The sequence below is a fragment of the Aulonocara stuartgranti genome, assembly GCF_965226115.1.
Source record: "Aulonocara stuartgranti genome assembly, chromosome: 3".
NCBI classification, from domain to species: Eukaryota; Metazoa; Chordata; class Actinopteri; order Cichliformes; family Cichlidae; genus Aulonocara; species Aulonocara stuartgranti.
In genome coordinates this window covers 52,698,958-52,715,367 of record NC_138941.1, presented here as the reverse complement: position 1 = coordinate 52,715,367, position 16,410 = coordinate 52,698,958, and the positions used below count along the sequence as shown (strand labels likewise).

Sequence of the window (16,410 nt, the reverse complement as noted above, 5' to 3'; positions counted from 1 at the left end):
GGAGGATTTAGTGTTTGTGTTATTACGAGTGCTAAACAAGAAGAGTTCCCAGATGGTACAGTGGACACATGTGTGACTCCTGTGATTAAAGCATCTTTCTTTCAGCTTAACGAGTGAACCATCAGCTCGTTCAAACACACGTTAAAGTCTGTTTGGCTCGACACCACCGAGCAGAGGCAGCAATATAATATAGTTAACATTAACGGTGCAGTGGATCCTGCTTGTGCCGTGATATTCAGGACTGCAAACCGAGCAGCATCACTGACTTTCAGCTTGTTGTGTTTGTGGATATATGACTGACTTTAATTATCCATAAAATCATCACATTCTCTGTAAGATTAAGCTCAGCTATTGAACGGCGTATATTTTAAAGTAAAGGCTTTAAAACCAAGTTAGTACAAACATCACTAATGTCACATAACTTTGCCGACATGTGGCCAACAGTAATGTTTTAATGTTCTTCATTATTAAACATTCGCACATAAATAAGTGACATCATATTCACTACTTACTTTTGACAGTTCACTCTTCGGCCGCTCCCTTCTGCCATACTTTGCGGCAAAATTATCCACACCCACCGGTGCGCTATGGATTGTGGGATATATGGGACCACGAAGCGTGCACCGGACCACGCTTGATATTTGGGGAAATCGACTGTGCATTTGGAGTATGCATTTGAAGTACACTTCGAATTGGGACAGCCGACGTCGCGTGGCGGTGACGTAATCGCACTCAAAATGCGTACTTCAAGCGTGCGGTCTCTGAATTGGGACACAGCCTCATTATTGTAGAGCACTCTGTATATTTCTAATTCATTTAAGGAAACATCACATTATTTTGCAGATGTTTATTTTTTTTGTATAAGTGATTAAAAGAAAACATGGCTGTGCAACTTAATACGTATGACAATATCTTCATTTTTCTTTGATTGTATATACCTTGTAAGAAAAGCTAGTAGTTTCAAACACATAAGTAAGCACATAAATTTCTAAATCACAGAGTACACAAATACATAAAGTAAAACCAAATGTGCACAACCTCTCCAAGTTAAAAGTTACAATGTTGCTTGATTACATGATTAGGCAGCCAAGCTTTGAACTTCCTCCAAAGTCTCCTTATTAATTATGCTGATACAGATATAGAACAACAGAACAACAATAAAACATAGTGAAGCAGATTGTATCATCAAATCTCAGAAACATGCTCAAAAACATCAAAACTAAACAGATATGAGAGAGAAGACAACCAAATTTTAAATCATGGGAATTTTTTACTTTTTAGATTTTGGTCTTTAATAATGCAGGTTTGGTCCCGCTGCGTTTGGGCTCTTTATGTTCTGAGGTTGGGTCCAAGCTGTCATGCGCAGCAAATAACTGAAACTAAAACAAACAAATAAAGCAAACAACATAAAACATGAGAAGTACAACAGATTTTCAACAACCATATTACCACATTACCATTTCATGGACATTGAAGTTTAAAAATAAGAAGCACAAAGTGTTTTTTTTTTCAGAGACAGGAAAAAAAATGCTGCAACATTCAAAATATCAAAAGAAGTTCACCAGATGAGTGACACAAGTGACACAAACTCACCTCCATGTTTGTGTCATTTTCTCTGGTGTTCAGTCCAAAGTTCCTCCTTGTCTTATTAATGTAGCAGAGCATGAGGAAAACAGCCATCAGCAAAACACCATCCAAGGACGCACGCACAACCAGAAGCCAGGAGGAGTCAGGACAATGTGTAGAGACTCTTGCAGTGACACTTTCACTCTGTGTTGCTTTCGTCTGTAGAGTGAAAGCAGGTGGGTTTGAAGCCATTTGTGTTGCTGTTTGTAGTGGGGAGGCAGTTGTGTTTAAAGCTGTGAATGATATACAAAAACAATTAATAAAAAATCAATAGTAATACACACTAATACACCATAATAATAATACTGTCATACAGGTAAATACAAACATGTATCAAACACAAAAGAAAATGAATTTTGGAGATATGTGCAGTGATTAAAAGAAAACATGGCTGTGAAACTTAATACGTATGACAATATCTTCATTTTTTTTTTAAATTAAAGCATCATAAGAGATATGGTTTTGCAGTTGAACAGATGATTAAATTTACCTGCACAAAAACAAAATAATACTCTGAGATTGGTCATCCAACCTTTTTTTAAATGTCAAACCTCTATTTCAATTTAGACAGTTTTAGGACAGTTTAATGATGTCTCAGCCAGTGTATCAGCTGATCTCGGGCAGTAACATCAATCTCACTGTGATTGTCTTTAATCTTATACTTATAGTTATAATTAGTTTACTTTGTTTTTGTTTTTGGTTCCTGTTTAAGTTGTGATCTTAATAATAATAATAATGTCTTTACTATTTTGAAAAGAAACTTACCATGAATAACAAGAACATTTACACTGCTGTATGAATCTGGAGACAGAGGGTTTCCATAACCACAGCTGTACTCTCCTGTGTCTGACTTGGTCAGCTGTGTGATGGTCGCATACAGTCCAAACAGAGATCCTGCTGTGTATTCAATGCTGTATCTGCCACTCACAGATTTATCATTGCTTGTGTCAATGAGGATCTCCCCTTCATTCTTACACTGATTCTTGCAAAAAAACTTCCTCTGTCCGTACACAGTATTAGAACATCCCAATGTGATGTTGTCTCCCTCAGTTTGTGTGCGATAAAAACCAACCCTTTTGCCCAGATCTGTGAAATACAAGAACATTCAGTTGGATTGGAGTAAGAACTGAAACTGTAAGCTATTATATCATAATTATATTTCCTGGTTAAAATAAACAAAGTTATCTTTTCATATTAGATCAGAAAACAACACATGCTTACCTGATCCTCTCAGAATCAACACTTTTTGTTGTACAGTATTTAATGAAGCCACGCAAAATGTTACCTTCATACTATGAAGTTGAAGGGCAGATATACGGACCCTTGAAGTTATTTTTTTCTTTCATTTGGCTTATTTTGTGAAGCATTTTTCAGGACTTGCAGCTAGAAGATCCTGGTATCAAAACTTATAATAAAAGGTGACTAACTTGTTTTTAGCATGAGACTTTTGGAAGATATTCATCTTTTTTGAGGTTTCTCAAATGACACAAAATTGGCTTCTGTTACTTATAAATAATACATTAATAGAATCTTTCTATTAAAATCATGATACAAGCCATCATACTTACACTCAAAATCAGTCAAATATGTGAACAAGAGACAGATTTGGCTTTAGACTGTGATAGTTTAATTTGTTGTAAAACTGTGTTGGTTTTAGCAGAGCTGAAATTTGACTCCAAAATCATTTTATATTGTTTTGGCTTTACACTGAGGTGCTAGAATTTCAATTCAACTGATGACACTACAGTTTTTACATGCTGTGTAAAATGTACACCTACATAGTATATCACATTAAAGTTACATTTATTGATTAATTAAACACCTTGATATAAACATGCTCTGTATTGCTAAATACGAGTTAGTGGGGTCCTTTACATTTTTTATTTCAGGGAATTTTTGTAAAAACTCACCATTTGAAACTCTGACCTCAAAGTCATAGTTTGAATCTGGAACAGAAGGTCTTCCTAAAGCACACCTGTACATTCCTGAGTCAGACTTGATCATGTGTGTGAAGGTCGCAGACACAATTCCTCTTCCTGGAGATCCATCTTTATACTTCATGCTGTATCTCCCACTCTGAGCTGTGCTTCCATCTGTTTTAATGAGGATATCTTCTGCTCGCTCACATTTTTCCTTACAGAAGAACTTTGTGCTTCCAGATAAAGTTAAGTAGCAGACAAATGATGCATTTCCTCCTTCAGCTGCAGACCAAATATTGTGTTTTGCCTCGACTTGCACAGCTGCACCTGTCAGATGAAAAAAAACTATAAATATCACAAGATGAAAATATGTGTATTTTATGAAATGATTCATAAAGATGACTTCCATTTCTTTTTATTAAAGAGAAACATTAAGATCATCAGCCCTCACCTGATAAGAAGCAGAAGAAAAGAAAATGGAGGATTTTCATTCTGACTTCGATCCTGATGCAGAAAAGTTGTTAAACTTCAGAAGAACAGCGTCTGACTCTTCACTCTGTCTGTGTCTGTCAGATCATCAGAAAACTGAAGTTACTCAGTAAGTTGTTTCCTTTTTATCACTTCCTTCAATTTTTTTAGATGCATTCATCACATGCTAATGAGGATGATGATGTGATAATGAAACGTATGTGTGTACAAAACATCGTATATCTAACATTATGAATCTGCCTGTTTGCAGATCAGTAGTGTGAAGCTTCTCTGATGTTCTAAATGTGAATAAAAGAGTTTCAGACTAAATTTGACTTTGAAATGCTGACGACAGGTGGTTCAGGCTCTGAGAGGAACACATGAAACAGATTTTTTCTTTGTTTTGCAGCCATGTAACCATTTTATAATTAATGCAATGTTCTTGTTGTGAACAGTAAAATGAAATGCAAAAAACATAGGAGTAAGGAAGAATATTAATGTATTTATTTATAAATCACCATGTTCTTTTGATTTTGCATTTTGAAATTATTCAACATCAAATAATTAAAATTAATGGCACAGTGCGCCAAATGGTGCCAAGTGTAAAATGAATTTAAAGAATTTCTTGAATGTGAATCAGTTTGTAATGTCTAACAAGGAAAACACATATCATGTGTGTCATTGTGTTGGGAAGGTTACTTTTAAAATGTATTCCACTACAGATTACAGAATACATGCCACAAAGTGTATTTTGTAACGTATTCCGTTACGTTACTCAATGAGAGTAACATATTTTACAACTACATGAATGTACTATTGCTGTGTGATTTATTACGTTTACTGGAGGTTATTCGCAATATCAATACCAACTAGATGGCTGCAGTGGTTATTATTATATTTGCATGCTTCTGTCTCCAATTTCTGGTTGGTGACAACTCGTACTTTTCGAATCTCCTTTCTCCCAGTCCATTCTCCCTGCAGCACGGACTACACTGTCCATGATGCTACATTCATTAGGGCTATGCCTGTAACTCTCTGCCTGTTGCTTTGATATTAAAAAAGTTTTTGAATAATAACTTTAAAAAATATTTCTTCACATCATTATGCGGCCGCAAGTAGGGGTGACATGGGGCGCAAGATTGAGACATAGACATTAGAGCCTCTTAATGCGTGTTTTGCTTGGGTTTCCACCGGCATGGAATTACCAAAAATAGAGAGGGCATAACCTAATATATGAAACAGGAAAAAAACAAAGTCTAATCCATTTATTTCAACAAAGTAACTGTATTCTAAAAATCACCTTTTTAAACAGTAACTGTAACAGAATACAGTTACTCATATTTTGTATTTTAAATACGTGGTACATGTATTCTTTTACTCCTAAACACTGTCTGTCAGTGAGGGCAGCAGCCAATAGTATACCATAAAAATATAAAATAAAAAATATCTGATCAAATCATTTAATGTAGGATTCTTACAAAACAGGTTCATAAGTAACAACAACAACCACTCACCAGCTTGGAAGATGGAACAAATTACAGTGGAGGTAAAAATAGACGCTTCTGTTGTCTCCTTCCTGGTAGTTTGGGAGTTGTTTTGGACTTCTGTGAAATTTACCAGTTATTAAAGTAGGAACAAGCTGCCAGTTATGCTCGCTTTTAGACAGTTTGTCAACTCCAGAGAAGCATGCACAAAGCCTCTCTTTAGCCCATCATAGTTGGAGGAGGGAGTGGGTTTGTCTTACTGTCACTAACTCACTGTCAGACTTAGTTTACAGTATTGATATAATTAACCTGGTTAAACAGGCGACCCATATACTGAAGGTTTGAGTTCTCAATGCAGGACATGGATTTCCTGTGTGTCATTTCCCCTCTCACCCTCCCCACCCTCCTGTCTCCTATCTGTATGTACATAACTTAAAAACTTAGATCAAACAGATAAGAAACACTTTACTTGGATTGAGACTGTTTTGTGTGGTTTTTGTAGCTTTTACACATCCTCTGCATTTTTGAAATACTAAATATTCATAACAGTCTCATTTAGATAATCAACAGCAGAGCTAGTTCAAATTTACAATCTTGATTTTGTTATTTTTTATGATAAACCAAAGAAGTCTGTACAAGAAAAAGACACTGGACAGTTTCCACTGCCTAGAAAGCTCCATCCCTGAAAGTGATTTTGTAATTTTTAGTAAAACATAAAGCTGTTGTTTTCAGATTAAGAACTCGAATCTATCAGGACTTCACAGCATACCACATTTACTTCTAAACTACGTCAGAGAAATGATAAGATGCTAACAAGATAGTAATTTGCTCAAGACACCAAACATTTTGGGTTGCACTGACACGTAATCTATGATGTTGTGCAACCACGTATTTTATCTTCATACAAGCTGCTTTGTTTACTTGGGAACAGGAAATTAAGTAAGCACGGCTGTTAGAAGCTGTAAGAAAAGTCTGGTGGAGAGAAAACAGTCAGTGTTTTGCGTCAGTCAGTGTGTTACAGGAAAAAATAACCTGAAATGCTTCTTACTCAAAGGTGTGAGTGATGTATGAGTGTTGTGTGGTTAGTTGCTTGTAGTACAGTAATTTCATTCTCAAAGTGAAAAAAACAATTCTGAAAAAATATATATATATATTACGTTGAGATTGACTTGAGTACCCATGGCAGAGCAAAAAGATCTCCAGACCCGAAAGGTGAACTGGGGTCCTTTGTCTGATGTGATTTCTGCAGGGATTCCATGGAGCCGGAAAACATGATCAACCATTAGCTTAGCAGTTTCTGTGGCGGTGGGAAGTTTGTCCAGAGAAATGAAGTGCGCGGCTTACCTTTGCCAAGCACCGGAGCCAGTTCAAGATGTTTCTCATCCTGACTGTATTGCCGGGAGAGGGCGTCGGCCTTTTATTTTCTTAGAGCCTGGACGGAAAGAGATCGAGAATCTGAATCGATCAAAAAACAAGGACCACCTGGCTTGGCAGGCATTCAGTCACTTTGCTGTCCTAAGGTAGGTAAGGTTCTTGTGATTGGTGAAGATAGTGAATGGGTGCTCCACTCCCTCTAATAGGTGGCGCCATTGTTCCAGAGCAAGTTTGATGGCTACCTGACTGTAGTTCCTTATGAAACGCCAATAGAAGAAAGCGTTGTAGCTGCTTGCAAGTCGTGTGTGTGAGCCATTCCTGAACTGCCCGGATCTTGGCTGTATCTGTCTTCACCTGCCCTCCAGCTAGAACTTATCCCAGTAATGTGACAGATTGTGCATGAAAGTCGCACTTCTCGGCCTTAACGTACAGTCTATTTTCCAACAGGCGATGTAGCACGGCCCAAACATGGACCTTGTGTTCCTGGAGGTTCCTGGAAAAGATTAGAATGTCATCTAGGTAGACGTAGACAAAGCGGTTCAGAAAGTCCCAAGCTTTGGAACACGGCTGGAGCGTTGGTTAACCCAAAGGGCATGACCAGGTATTCAAAATGGCCTAGCGGGGTGTTTAAAGCTGTTTTCCATTCATCACCCTCCCTGATGCGGACCAAATGGTAAGCATTGCGGAGATCTAGTTTAGTGAAAATAGTGGCCCCCTGCAGGGGCTCCAATGCAGCACTGATGAGTGGCAGGGGGTATTTATTTTTGACGGTGATAGTGTTGAGACCTCTGAAGTCAATACATGGACGGAGGCTCTTGTCCTTCTTAGCCACAAAAAGAATCCTGCGCCTACAGCAGAGGATGAAGGCCGGATAATCCCTGCCGTCAGAGAATGATGAATGTATTTCTCCATTGCCTCTCTTTCAGGCTTGGAAATGGTGAACAGACGGCTGGAGGGAAGTGGAGCGCCAGGTACGTGGCCAAGAAGAACAAGAATGTGCTGCTCCTCACCACCGCTCCGACCCCAAACCCCGGCCTAGCCGCCACAGTAGCGACGGTGGCGGAAAACCTCCCTTGGTGCTGCATTACAACCGCACCAAGGGAGGCGTCGACAACCTGGACAAGGTCATGAGCACGTACAGCTGCAGGAGAAAGACCTGCAGGTGGCCAGTGGCCCTTTTCCACAACATGGTCAACGTGGCAGCCTACAATGCATTCGTGCTGTGGTGGGAAATTCACCCCGACTGGATGGCGGGCAAGCTCAACAAACGACGGCTCTTCCTCAAGCGACTGGGCAAAGCGCTCGTGCGCCCCATGCTCGAAGCCAGGGCGTTAGCGCGAGGACGGGGAGGAGGAGGAGGCCGAGTCGCGGGCCAAGGTACTGCCACCGAGGCCGACGATGCCGATGCTCGTACTACTCGCACCGCCGACGCTACGCCACACGACTCCTCTCCGGTCAAGAGGTGAAGGTGCCGCGTGTGTCCCAGGAGCAAAGACGTAAAGACCAAGATCCTGTGCCACGAGTGCCGAGTGCACATGTGCACCAACTGCGCCGTCACGTACTGTCCCAACTGCGCCGCTTCACGCACCTCCGCTTCATGCACCTCCGCTTCACGCACCGCCGCTCCACAGATGCCGCCGACGTCGTAATAACACAAGTGCCCCTCGGGGGTCCTAGCGACCCCCACCGTAATCATCATCATAACACAAGCGCCCCTCGGGGGTCCTAGCGACCCCGCCACCCTAATCATCATCATAACACAAGCGCCCCTCGGGGGTCCTAGTGACCCCCCACCCTAATCATCATAACACACACGCCCCGAGGGGGTCCTAGCGACCCTCACCGTAATCATCATCATAACACAAGCGCCCCTCGGGGGTCCTAGCGACCCCGCCACCCTAATCATCATCATAACACAAGCGCCCCTCGGGGGTCCTAGTGACCCCCCACCCTAATCATCATAACACACACGCCCCTTGGGGGTCCTAGCGACCCCCCACCCTAATCATCATAACACACACGCCCCTTGGGGGTCCTAGCGACCCCCCACCCTAATCATCATAACACATCTGCCCCTCGGGGGTCCTAGCAACCCCCCCACCCTATCATCATCATAACACATATGCCCCTCGGGGGTCCTAGCGACCCCCACCCTAATCATCATAACACATATGCCGCTCGGGGGGTCCTAGCGACCCCCCACCCTATCACTATCATCATCATCATAATAACACACACACCGCTCGGGGGGTCACCACGACCCACGCCCCGAGAACAGGCGGGCGCACAAGGGTTAATTAATTTATTATTAACAATAATATAAAATTATGCACAAAAGGAATTACTAACATAAAAAGTGGTTTTATTTATATATCCTTATATATAAATATATGCGGTGGCCCGAGAGACAAAACACGTACAAACTCCAAAACACATTTCTAGCGTTAACTGAACTTCCAAAACAGAGCTACCTAGATCACTTAAATTACAGAATTGAAAGTATATGTGTATTGTTTGTGTATTTATATACAAGCACTCATATATATTCAAATAATTTTAAAAAAGTTCATTTACCTGTTACTACCACACACCAAATCCAGTCGTTGGTACTTGCTGGCTTGTGTAGCCACTAGGTAACAAAAGCTCAACACCGCGCCGAGCATCCTGGAGCACTTCTGTTGTCTTTTGTACGTGTTTTGAGTTTTTATGTGCTTCTGAGTTTTTACGTGTTTTGGAGTTTGTACGTGTTAAGTCTAATTGTTGAATGTTGTCATTGTGCTTCTTAAATTTGTAAACTCTTAGTTCAATCTATAGGATCAAGACATCCCTTTGTCTCTGACCACCTCTCCAGCCACTCTGTGCTGGGGGAGGATTATTGTAGACACATCCCTTGTGAAGATTCTGTTTGATGTTTGGTAAGCTTCCTGCCCTTTGTATGGCTTCACTGTGTTGTGCATGGTGAACCAATACAGGAATTGAACCATATATTGGGTGTGGGGGAGATTACCATTTTATGACTAAGGTTGTTGTTAGAAACAGTTGGAAGTCACGCACACAGAGAGACACACATTCTCACACACTCAAACACATTATTATTATTATTATATCTAGAAAGGCTGCTCAGCTCCACCTATCTCTATAAGTTATGAAGGCATTAGACAACCATGAAGTCAGACTAGTTGGTCTTTGTGCCTTTTCTTGAGTGCAGTGATGAATATGTTTACTGAAATGTTGTGTAACATGTCAAACCAAATTCTCCACACAACTCCTTAACAGACTGTATTGAGACCAGAAGGAGGTAATGTTTTTGATATGACACTTTTAATGTTACAAATAATTGTTATTCTTTTAAATCAACACTGCCTTGTTCTATGATTGGGGTATATTTTTACCAATATTTATAAGGACACAAAAGCAGACACACATGAACGGTTTTGATGAAAACTTTGATTGCACAGCAAATAAAGAAATTGATTTTGCAAAGTTCACTTAGTGAAAAAGTCCAAACTAAATCTTCTCTTAATGGTTTGCAGATAACATCTTGCAGACTTAACTCACACAAACGCTCTCTAGCTGGAAAGGCAACTTGCAAAAAATCTAAACAGTAATAAGTGAAAGCCCGAGTGACACTCTTGACTATAACCGTCTGGTGAAATATGATGAGGAGAGGTCCAGGATGCTCACATAACAATCAAAGAGTGGATACATTGCCCAGACTTTGAACTTTATGCTTTCAGACTTAGATTTTAGGCCTATTTTATGCTACTATTAATATGATCTGCCCATCATTAGTTCTTCTGCCCTCTCCCCACTGGGTAGGTCAGGTCACAACCTGATTCACCCCCTGCTGTGTGCCCATTGTGAAGAGGAAGCCCGTGACTACCAGGAGTATCAGGAGGTGGTTGGAGGAGGCCTTAGTGGAACTACAAGGCTGTTTTCAGGTGAAAGTGAATATAAAGAGGAGAGTTGAGCCACTGACTCATGGCAAACCTATGAATCAGTCATGATTCTCATATAAAGCCATGGTGGGCGTTATCAGAATCAGTTTTATGAAATTTGAATGTAATATAATTCTTGGGTGATCATTTCTGTTGGACCCAACATTATGTCTGTACTTGTAGATACATTTGAGGAACCAAAAAGAAGCCTTAAAAGGTATCTGAGTGAACTAAATGAAATACTTCAGACGGCAGATCAATCAAAAAAGAGAATCAAAGTAAGACTGTCTTATTCCCTGTCTTACATACAAATTTTTATATAAATAATATATAAATAGAGTGATATCACAAACATGAATGGTTCAAACATGTGGAATCATTCAAATATCATGTAACTTATTTTTTTACTTTAAGTTTAAAAAGAAATTAAAAAATGAAGTCAATACAATTTGTCATTTTGTCTTTCCATAACTGTCTACCTGAAATTTCTTTTGCTAAGAGTTTTTTTTTGTACATTAGTGCACTTAATAGATTCCTGAAATATTGTACTTTTTTTTTAATTTACAAAAAAAAAATGTTAACATAACACAAAAGAAAAAATACAAAACAGCTCAATATCACTGTTTGTTTACTTTTCGACCAAATTCCTACACAATTACACAGATTCTGAAGATGAACAACCTACAAAAAGTAGGTTCCCCTCGGCCCCTCAAGTGAAAGTTCCAGGTGTAGTATACTGTGATGTTCAATGCGTGTGTGTATTTCTGTGTGCGATAAACATATACCATTGTAGATAAGTTTAATGTAATCTTTTATTTTCTAAACAATTTTTAAACAGCCAAAAAACACTCTGCAGTCTGCCCCCCATCCCACTACTAGCAATCATCCTGATGCCCCAGGCAGCTACCAGCTCCCTTCCAGCCTAACACACCAACCTCTAAAACTCTGCAACCTCTGCAGCAAATAGAGTCTGCATTCAACCGCTTCCATACCGAAGGTATGCTTTTAAAAAAGGAGTTTCATCACAATTTCCTTGTAATTATAACATCAAAACACTAATTTATATTCTCAACAACCATCTTATTTTTTTTCTTTTCAGATCCCAGACAAATTCCTTGCCAGCAAATTCCTTAAATCTTGTGTTTTGACATTTTACACAGGATTTCATATATGCAGAGAAAAATGTGACTTAAACATAAAACAGGATACAAATGTAATGTGTGCTGTAAAAGTGGTTCAAATTACCTCCTCACAAGGGCTTTGTATATTAGACCACAAGGTGGCAAACCTTGTGGTCTAATATAGAAATTACTGTCTGACTTATTTAAAAAGACTACATAGAAATTGTGACTTTTACATACTGGGGGGGGGGGGGGGGGGGGGGGGGGAATACAGTAAAATAACCTGCCCAGAATATACTTTATTAGCACACATCTGAAGTCCTGACTGACAGTGAGGATGATGGCATTCATGAGTGTGATAAAGTGGCTAAGACTGAATTCATTTACGATTTGTCACCTGTATATATTGTTATTATGTTTTCTGTTATCTTATAGTCAATCAGTGTTTTAATGTAGACACTGCACATCTAACCTTGCCTCTGCATACTATCCCGGGTTTGTTTGTGGTAGCATTGTTTATATTCATTACATCTGTGTAAATATTGTTAAAGCAAAATGTCACTTCATCATTAGTTGATTTGAATCTTTCATTTATTTATGTAGTTTGGTTATACTTATCATTGTGTGTTCCTTTGTGCAGGTCCTATATGTGAAACAGGTATATGGGAAGGGCTGCCCCAGGACTTCCTGTTCTTATAGGTTATGATGTCATTGATCATGTCAATTGGGTGTAACCAAATGAAGGGGTGTTTCTTTTGTGTAAAATTGTTTATTTCCGTTAAAATAACCTAATGAGTCCGATTTTGTGAAGAGATTGACTTTTCAAACCATTTGCCGGTAGATCACTGACTTCCTGACGGACAGGAAGCAGCATGTGAGGCTGGGAAAGAATGTCTCGGACTCCCGGACCATCAGCACTGGCTCCCCTCAGGGCTGTGTTTTTTCTCCTCTGCTCTTCTCCCTGTACACCAACTGCTGCACCTCCACCCACCAGTCTGTCAAGCTAATCAAGTTTGCAGATGACACCACCGTTATTGGACTCATCTCGGACGGGAATGGGTCTGCCTACAGGAGGGAGGTTGAACGTCTGGTGTCCTGGTGCAGCCACAACAACCTGGTGCTGAATGCCCAGAAGACAGTGGAGATTATTGTGGACTTCAGGAAGCACACAGCTCCACTCCCCCCATCATCCTGACTGACACCCCCATCACCTCTGTGGACTCATTCCGCTTCCTGGGTACCACCATCACCCAGGACCTGAAGTGGGAGCCCACCATCACCTCCGTCATTAAGAAAGCCCAGCAGGGGATGTACTTCCTGAGGCAGCTGAAGAAATTCAACCTGCCAACACAGACGATGATGCAATTCTACACTGCAATCATCGAGTCCATCCTCACCTCCTCCATCACCGTGTGGTACGCTGGAGCCACTATCAGGGACAAACAGAGACTGCAGCGTGTTGTGCGCTCTGCTGAGAAGGTGATTGGCTGTAGACTCCCATCTCTGCAGGACCTGTACACCTCCAGGACACTGGGGCGTGCAGCTCGGATCTCAGATGACCCTTCTCACCCTGGACACAGTCTGTTTGACCTGCTCCCCTCAGGCAGGAGGCTCCGGTCCATTCGCACCAGAACCTCTCGCCATAAGAACAGTTTCTTCCCCTCTGCTGTTGGACACATGAACAATAACCGTATGACTGTCCCCACCACTAACACATGACCCTACGCTGTGTCACTGCATCATTCCATGTTTGGCACTGATCACCACCTGCACTCTCATTTTTATTTTCATGTCTATTTAAGCTTAATTTATAACAGTATTTATAACAGTATGTTTGCACTGAAGCACCGCAGCAATTTCCTAATGTTGTAAACCCGCTCAACATTTGGCAATAAAACCCTTTCTGATTCTGATTCTGATTTAGTTGGGGTAATGAGTTTAAGTGGAAAAATGATTTTATCCCTGTTTCTTTGCCTAGACTGTGTTATTTACTCTAACCTGTTTTCTCAAAGATAGAGGTTAATGAGGTTCAGATGTGAATGGAATTCGGTGTAAGATTTTGACTGCAAGGTCTTATGTTTGGTGAAACAATTGTTGAAAGGTGACGCCAGAAAATAAAGAACACTTAAAAGAAACTTGAACAGTCTGCAGATGCTGTCTTCCTTTCCTTTCCATGCTGCTTTTGTTATGCTACGTCACATTGAGGAGGTAAAACTTATTACTTTCATGTGTGGAGAAAAAAGAAATAAACCTGTCAGGAGAAACTAGAGCAAGAGCTGTCTGTCTGTATGTACAGTGGGGCAAAAAAGTATTTAGTCAGCCACTGATTGTGCAAGTTCCCCCACCTAAAATGATGACAGAGGTCAGTAATTTGCACCAGAGGTACACTTCAACTGTGAGAGACAGAATGTGAAAAAAAAAAGAAAAAAAAAAAAAAAAGAAAAATCCATGAATCCACATGGTAGGATTTGTAAGGAATTTATTCGTAAATCAGGGTGGAAAATAAGTATTTGGTCAATAACAAAAATACAACTCAATACTTTGTAACATAACCTTTGTTGGCAATAACAGAGGTCAAACGTTTACTATAGGTCTTTACCAGGTTTGCACACACAGTAGCTGGTATGTTGGCCCATTCCTCCATGCAGATCTTCTCGAGAGCAGTGATGTTTTGGGGCTGTCGCCGAGCAACACGGACTTTCAACTCCCGCCACAGAGTTTCTATGGGGTTGAGGTCTGGAGACTGGCTAGGCCACTCCAGGACTTTCAAATGCTTCTTACGGAGCCACTCCTTTGTTGCCTGGGTGGTGTGTTTTGGATCATTGTCATGTTGGAAGACCCAGCCTCGTTTCATCTTCAAAGTTCTCACTGATGGAAGGAGGTTTTGGCTCAAAATCTCACGATACATGGCCCCATTCATTCTGTCCTTAACACGGATCAGTCGCCCTGTCCCTTTGGCAGAAAAACAGCCCCATAGCATGATGTTTCCACCCCCATGCTTCACAGTAGGTATGGTGTTCTTGGGATGCAACTCAGTATTCTTCTTCCTCCAAACACGACGAGTTGAGTTTATACCAAAAAGTTCTACTTTGGTTTCATCTGACCACATGACATTCTCCCAATCCTCTGCTGTATCATCCATGTGCTCTCTGGCAAACTTCAGACGGGCCTGGACATGCACTGGCTTCAGCAGCGGAACACGTCTGGCACTGCAGGATTTGATTCCCTGCCGTTGTAGTGTGTTACTGATGGTGACCTTTGTTACTTTGGTCCCAGCTCTCTGCAGGTCATTCACCAGGTCCCCCCGTGTGGTTCTGGGATCTTTGCTCACCGTTCTCATGATCATTTTGACCCCACGGGATGAGATCTTGCATGGAGCCCCAGATCGAGGGAGATTATCAGTGGTCTTGTATGTCTTCCATTTTCTGATGATTGCTCCCACAGTTGATTTTTTCACACCAAGCTGCTTGCCTATTGTAGATTCACTCTTCCCAGTCTGGTGCAGGTCTACAATACTTTTCCTGGTGTCCTTCGACAGCTCTTTGGTCTTGGCCATGGCGGCGTTTGGAGTCTGACTGTTTGAGGCTGTGGACAGGTGTCTTTTATACAGATGATGAGTTCAAACAGGTGCCATTCATACAGGTAACGAGTGGGGGACAGAAAAGCTTCTTACAGAAGACGTTACAGGTCTGTGAGAGCCAGAGATTTTCCTTGTTTGAGGTGACCAAATACTTATTTTCCACCCTGATTTACGAATAAATTCTTTACAAATCCTACCATGTGAATTCATGGATTTTTTTTTCACATTCTGTCTCTCACAGTTGAAGTGTACCTCTGGTGCAAATTACTGACCTCTGTCATCATTTTAAGTGGGGGAACTTGCACAATCGGTGGCTGACTAAATACTTTTTTGCCCCACTGTATTTCCTGAGTCTGTCTGTATTGGAGCCTCACTTTCCTGTTCTTAGTTGACAGAAGGGGCACCTGGTGTCGTCTTCTGCTGCTGTAGCCCATCTGTAAATCCTATAGATGGTTGTGTTGGATGTCAAAGTTGGCCTTCCCATGCTTAACTGTGAGGTTGTAGAATCACGTGGATTCCTCCTAGCCAATCAGCAAAGAACTGATTGTGACAAATAGCATTTATTATGCCTACATGAGGCACAGTTTATGATTCTAATGTTAGAGATCCTGCAACGGGCGTTTGGGCTGTGCAGAGGTCTCTCTCTTCCGGAAGATGATTGAATAAAAGAAATCGAAATGTTTTAACACACTATGAGTCGGTTTTCTCCGTTCTATCATGGGGACAAAAGAATCAGGGTTAATACCAATCAGCAGTGGTAGAAAATTTCTGTCTTCAGCGTTCTTCCAAAATCTGGGAAATTGAGTCTTGCCCCTACCTGCTCCCACACCTGTTGCCATAATACTGAAACCAGACACTAAATGGTAAATGGCCTGTATTTATATAGCGCTTTTACTAGTC

General features: G+C 40.9%; 3 protein-coding genes across 6 annotated transcripts in view; 1 reads left to right on the top strand and 2 right to left on the bottom strand.

Annotated features, from left to right (window-relative positions):
* LOC309702719 (uncharacterized protein) overlaps positions 1 to 16,410 on the bottom strand; it is a 137,127-nt gene that overhangs the window by 60,057 nt on the left and 60,660 nt on the right. The gene's annotated exons all lie outside the window — the stretch shown is intronic.
* Positions 1 to 16,410, top strand: part of LOC309702744 (CD276 antigen-like) — a 132,573-nt gene that overhangs the window by 74,921 nt on the left and 41,242 nt on the right. The window lies entirely within an intron of this gene.
* LOC309702706 (polymeric immunoglobulin receptor-like) lies at positions 899 to 4,185 on the bottom strand. Its single transcript, XM_082527322.1, has 5 exons — positions 3,997 to 4,185; positions 3,537 to 3,872; positions 2,392 to 2,712; positions 1,594 to 1,859; positions 899 to 1,379 (listed from the first exon to the last, which is right to left on the bottom strand). Exons 1-5 carry the CDS (start codon positions 4,034 to 4,036, stop codon positions 1,278 to 1,280), a joined length of 1,065 nt encoding a protein of 354 aa, XP_082383448.1. The 5' UTR covers positions 4,037 to 4,185; the 3' UTR covers positions 899 to 1,277.

What these genes read in the sequence shown, in the direction of transcription:
- LOC309702706 (XM_082527322.1), bottom strand. Translation starts at nt 4,036, where the DNA reads ATGAAAATCCTCCATTTTCTTTTCTTCTGCTTCTTATCAG. An exon ending in TTTCTTCTGCTTCTTATCAG is followed by an intron (nt 3,873 to 3,996) that starts GTGAGGGCTGAT and finishes TTCATCTGACAG; the next exon opens with GTGCAGCTGTGCAAGTCGAG. An exon ending in TGAGGTCAGAGTTTCAAATG is followed by an intron (nt 2,713 to 3,536) that starts GTGAGTTTTTAC and finishes TGTATTTCACAG; the next exon opens with ATCTGGGCAAAAGGGTTGGT.